Source organism: Lissotriton vulgaris, chromosome 2_1 (genome assembly GCF_964263255.1).
Source record: "Lissotriton vulgaris chromosome 2_1, aLisVul1.2, whole genome shotgun sequence".
Classification (NCBI taxonomy): Eukaryota; Metazoa; Chordata; class Amphibia; order Caudata; family Salamandridae; genus Lissotriton; species Lissotriton vulgaris.
The window spans coordinates 562,619,454-562,625,453 of record NC_141687.1 but is presented as its reverse complement, the minus strand read 5'-3'; the positions used below and the strand labels follow the sequence as shown (position 1 = coordinate 562,625,453).

Below are 6,000 nucleotides of genomic sequence, written 5' to 3'. Positions count from 1 at the left end.
CTGTGCCCTTCACGCCCAGGGATGTACCCCAAGAGCTGTGGAGGGACACCATCTTGCCCAGCGGCATATTGTTGTTGTTGGGGTGCCTAAAGTTCACACGTAACTCAGAATTTAGCCGCGTGAATTCGCCTATGTTAGACTGAACAAGTAGGAAACAGAGGCACTGGTTGATTTTCTCATTGTTTTCTACTGGTTCAAGTTGTGCTATCAGAATTTCCTTCGTTAACTTGGAGAGTTGTGAACAATATGTATGAACTTTAGAGTTTAGACTTCTCAAACGCAAAAAGTAGGCGCTCGTCTCAGCGCTGAGTCACAGCATGTCTTCATGATACAGCCCAGAGTTCGCTTTGCACTAGAAAACTACTGAAATGATTCAGCATTTCTTGCAAACGTGCAGTGGCAGACCACGGGCGTCATTCCCCCAATTATTCGCAAGGACAATGGGCTACCGTGCTCATGTTTGCTAAGGAAAAGTCAGCGATGGGGAGGCTATTCAAAGACCTTGGAGTAGGCCCGCTGTCTCTGCACCTGCTGGACGGTTAGCAACTACGCCTTAGCACCTGTGCAGATAGATGACGGGGCTCAGGATCGAGGGCACATGCGTCAGGCTTCTCCTGAGGTGCATCAGATGGACAGGGTCACACTCATCGCCCAGTGCACCGCAGAAAAATCATCATATTGCAGCGCACCAGGCAGTCGAAGTTACACCAAACTTGTTTCCTCTATTTTAACATCTGCAGTTTTCCTCTGGGGATTCTAAATGCAACGTCGAGTGCAGCATAATGTAAAAGAAAACAAAAAAAAGAGTGCGCCGATCCACCAGGTTCTGCGGTTCCAATCTTACACGGCGCAACTTGCGAGAGCATTGATAATTTCACAGCGCCTCCGGGTGTCTGAGTCTGCATTCCCTTCACCTGTGCATGAATCTTGCAAGTGCATGGACTCGAAGCGCAGTTCTTCAGATTCATCACACGTGGTACAGTTTCCACCTCCTACACCCGTTCCTGAACCATGCACAAATACTTGTAAAATCACAGCCCGCGGTCAAAAAGAGCGTGCCCCCAAAGCTTCGCCGCACGTGCTGCTGTGTTTACGTCCCGTGGTTCGCCCCGACAACTGGAGCGCTTTGCGAACCCGTCCAGCTTCTCCACGCGCGCAGAGAGCTGACAGGTGCCTTTAGAAGGCTGACCTGTCATTCTTCCTCGAAGCTGAGTGGCGGAGCCAATGGAGTTTGGGAACTTACATGAAATGGGCGGAGTCAAGACGGAAGGGAACCAATGGGGATCAGGAAAGGGTGTTAGTGGCCTTACCCCGGTCCGCGGGGGGGATCGGGCGGGGTTGGAAGCGCTTCAGTCTCTCCTGAGCAGTCTGAGTGTAAAGGAATGATTGGGGAACGCTGACCGGGGTAAGACAGGGACAGTGCACCCGGCGAGACAGGAGCACGCACCGAGGAGCAGGGAGGCTTCTTGTAACAAGAAAGTGCCTGTGGAGGTGTGAACGTAGGGCAGGCATGAAGTAAAGCTCAGCCTAGCACGCTGCTGACGGACAGAAGAGCCCGAAAGAGGGGACACCTCTGAGGGGGACAGGGGCACGCTGGCTGGCACCTAACTCACCTCTGGGAGACGCAGCTGGTTTAGGAACTTGGACCCGCCGGAGGGTTAGGGGACTGCCGGGGGAGTCCGAGCCACCTGGGAAGCAGTTGTGGAGTTTTTGCACCCGACCGAAAGCCCTGTCTGGAGGGGCACCGCAGGGGAGCCGGTGCGCCCGAGGGGTCGTTGAAGCCTGGGCACCTGTCTGGGGATTGTTCGCCCGCGGCAGGTTGGGGAATGAAGCCGGTGCAGGGCGCCGCCTGCGCTGGAAGCTGAAGCCCCGGGAGCTGACTTGTGTTTGGAGACCTCTACCCTTCGTGACCCTTCTCGCCAGGGCCAGCATGGGGCCGCAGGCCGGGCTCCGCCGCCTGCCACTGGCTCTCTTCATCGTGCTGTGCGCTGCGGGGTCGGTTCCGCCTGCCTACGCCCAATCAGGTAAGTCCCTGGCGTTGCTGGCCTTTTATTGGTTGCTGTCCTGGCAGTGCCCTGGGGGGGATTTGTCTGCGCGCTGCTGTGGACCCTGAGTGCTGGCTACTGGCGCCGCTTCTCTGACTTCCACTGGCTGCTAGCCACCGGGCTAGTGCCTAGAGTTGGGATAGTGTCTCTGTGCGTCCGTGAACGTGCCCTGGTCTGTCCCCCCAAAAGAACCCAGGGCTCTGGGCTTTCAAAGACAGTGAGAAGTAACCAACGGACATGGTGGGACAACGGGCACTGCAACACTGACCATTGTATCTGTGTGTGTGTGAGGGGGGCGGGGGGGGTCACTGTACGCTGATCAAGAGGAGTATTGTTGTATCATTACGCATCAGCGTGGCCACTGATGTGCCAACAAGTACAACCGAGGTACTTCTGAACGTGGGGGCGTACTGTTCATTTTTTTGGGAGGGATGCTCACATTGAATTCCTCTTTACAAGGAGGCTGACTGGGCGCTGCTGTGCACTTTAGGCACTACTCATCCATGTAAAATATACACTGGGCACTGCTGTCCTGAGGGTGCGGGGGTGCAGCGGCTCTGCTGCCTCTGTCATAATAAGGACGCACACTGCCCCTTGCTTTGTACCTTGGCTGCATTTTGTTACAACTGGACAATGGGCACTCATGAACGGGATGTCACTCGCTGCTAACTTTGCCGTACCGGGTCGGGGGAGAGGGGAGGGGGGGGGGGGGGAGAGGTGTACAGTGTGCACTGTATTATTAGGGAGCAGACTCTGGCTTCTCCTGTAGGGAGGGTAATTACTGAAATGGGGGCGGATACTGCAATGTGTACACGGAGTGCGCATAGTGTACTAACTTAACAGTGGTACATATAGGTGCAGCGGCACCGTAGACCACTAGTATACCAGGGGTGGCTTCGCTAGTCATTTGCATACCGATGGCAAACACAGGGAACTGCCATCCGCTGCAGAGCATAGAGGTCAGAGCTGTTTGGGAAGATGGGTACCGAGCAGTTCTGTTTCACATGGTGCACACGGATTACTGCTAGAGGGCACACCTAGCGCTAACCAGGCACATTGCGTACCACTATCACGACGCATGTGCACAGTTGACAGTCCTAGCAAAACCCGTGCACTGCCTATTGCTTGAACTGACGTTGCACTCTCTTCACCGCTCTATCGGGGAGTCACTTGAATTTCTCCGTAGCCGAGAGCCCACAATGGGCACTTTTGAGCAGCGGGAGACACTTACATACTTTTTACACACTGGAGTGGGTGATAATTTCATTGTTACTGGAGTTAAGTGCTGGTACACTCCACTTAATAGGCGCGTCTGCATTAGGGCATCAGCAGTACCAGCGGCTGGATCAACACTTTGGAGCACTTCCCGTATGTGAGACACCTACATACTTTTTACACACTGCAGTTGGAGTAAATTTCATTATTTCTGGAGTTAAATGCTGGTGCACTCCACTTAGTAGGCACTTCTGCATTAGGGCATCAGCAGTACCCGCAGCTGGATCAACACCACTGAGCGCTTCCCCTATCTGAGAAACCTACAGACGTTTTACACACTGCAGTTGGTGATAATGTCATTGTTACTGGAGTTAAGTGCTGGTACACTCCACTTAGCAGGCACTTCTGCATTAGGGCATCAGCAGTACGAGTGGCTGGATCAACACTTTGGAGCACTTCCCGTATGTGAGACACCTACATACTTTTTACACACTGCAGTTGGAGTAAATTTCATTATTTCTGGAGTTAAATGCTGGTGCACTCCACTTAGTAGGCACTTCTACATTTGGGCATCAGCAGTACCAGCAGCTGGATCAACACCACTGAGCGCTTCCCCTGTGTGAGGGAGAGTGGAGGATCGCACGGGGAAGTTTGCTGTAACATGGCCCGGAAGGGGACTGGGAATGCCCATACTGGCTAGTGATGGTTCTGCCACTGGATGGAGCCTCAGCCACAACGGTGTTCACTCTGGCGGGGGAAGTAAAACAACTCTCGCAGCATCACAGTTGGTCATTGTACACACAGCTCCGCGCGTTACTCACAATGCCTGTTTCTGCAGCAGGGGTCTGAAGCAACAGCGGCCAGAGGGAAATGCGCGCAAGCACCATGCTCCATGGCAGACTGCACGCGCTTGGTGTTTTGCTGCTGTTCACTTCGACCATCGCATGCCATAGAACATTTGACTGTAATAGTGGTGTAAGAGACTGTGTGGCATGGTGGTTTCCCTTGAGCGTGAATGCACTATGGACTCGAGGCCTTGGATTGTGGGTACTGGCGCCTTAGACTTCCAAATCTCTTTGTTATAACGTTTTACCTGTCGCCTTTCAGGAAACTGTGTTGACAAGCTACTTGGCATATTTGTTAACGATGCCTGTTAACAATTTGTTAACAACTTAGTGTAAGAACACATTCGGTATTTTGCAAGAAACGTACATAAATAATACATTATGTTAGTTTAGCGCGGACACCGCCACATGGCCAATGGAGCATCTCGCATGCTACTAGAGGAAAGGAAACAGCATTGCAACCACAGTTCATGAAAATAGAGGATATAAGTGGATTGAGCGTTTTTTGGCACACCCTGAAATTGTGAGTTTTCAATTCTTTCCAGAAGACTTGTTTTGAGCATCACAGACAGCCATGGACTGCGGAAGGTCTGTCTTCAAATGTGGATATGTGTGACATGTTGTCCTTCCACTGTGATGGTGCGGCCCTAGTCTGGCGTGAGCATTTCTACTTGCATCATCTTATGACGTCTTAAGCGGCAGGTGGGCATGCAGCTTTAGACTAACACAGTGACAGCTGTGTACCAATCGTCACTGGACATACCCTTCCGGTGCGTTTGGTGGGGGTCCTCTGTGCAGTGCACACAGTACATACCAGGCACCTGCAGTGGCAGAGCGTGGGCCCGATAATACCTATTTATTTCTTGAGAGCTAGACATGTGACAATGCACACATGAAATTTAGTACTTTCCAAGCTGGTCTTTTTAAGACCTCTTTTCTGTGATTTGTTAAACATGGCATCTCGACACACCCTGGAGAAGCCTTGTGGTTTGTGCTAATGAGGAGACATTTTGTATTTTTGCACAGATTTGTACATTTTAGAATCAACCACTGGATTTGCGGACCTCAAAGTATGTAGAAACATAAGAAGGAATGGAGGGGTTAAGGTGACAGGTATTCATTTAAGCTAGCAAAATCAAAGGTGCGGTGGAGCAGCAAGGGCACCATCGGCACAGGTGCAATGAATGCACATGGGTCCCCTGAGTGCTGTTTGGACGGAAAAACAGAGCAATAGTTGAGGTTCATAAGATTCCGTAGGCCTCGGTACCCCTGTGCCACTGCACCTGCTGCACACCGATAGATGTGCTCCTCCAGGTACTGCCTGACGCATTGATTTTAGCAGCAGGTGAGCTGGGGTGCAGCAGGGCCTGAACAGCGACCCCTGTGTATGATTTGTTGTATGGGAGCTGCGCGCACATGCCACGTAGTAGCGAAGGCAGAGCGAGGCCTTGCGAGCCCCCAAGCCCTGCTGGGGGCACACATGCAAATATGGAGGGGTAGCACATATCCCAGTATAAGGACACATTAAAAGTTGCCAAGAAGTGTGTGTTGGTGATGGAGACTTGGACATCCATACTCACTAAGGGCAATTGCAGGGAGATGCGTGAGGGATAAACACATTGTACCTATTCCAATTAGCATGCTTTCTGAATATTAAATAATGTAGGAAATAAATACCGCAAGCTCAGACTAATGTACTTTTTTTCATTGATCTAAGAAATAATGTGTTTTCACTTTTATTTCCTCATATTTCGTATGATTCTGCCGCAGATTTTTGGAAATGTTTCTGTAACTTCTCACGTGATTTCCAGCAGATTTGGACTGCCTTTCTTATAGATGTTGCAGTAATGCTGCAATATATATTGGGAGGTGGTGGCGCTACTGGATGGTACGGG

General features: G+C 51.3%; 1 protein-coding gene across 1 annotated transcript in view; it reads left to right on the top strand.

Moving 5' to 3' along the window:
- Window positions 1-1,329: 1,329 nt before the first annotated feature.
- ERBB4 (erb-b2 receptor tyrosine kinase 4) overlaps window positions 1,330-6,000 on the top strand; it is a 2,375,242-nt gene continuing 2,370,571 nt past the window's right edge. Inside the window, exon 1 of the mRNA XM_086955561.1 lies at window positions 1,330-2,024. Within this exon, the coding sequence (XP_086811687.1) occupies window positions 1,931-2,024 (94 nt within the window). The 5' untranslated portion in view covers window positions 1,330-1,930. The remainder of the gene's footprint in view (window positions 2,025-6,000) is intronic.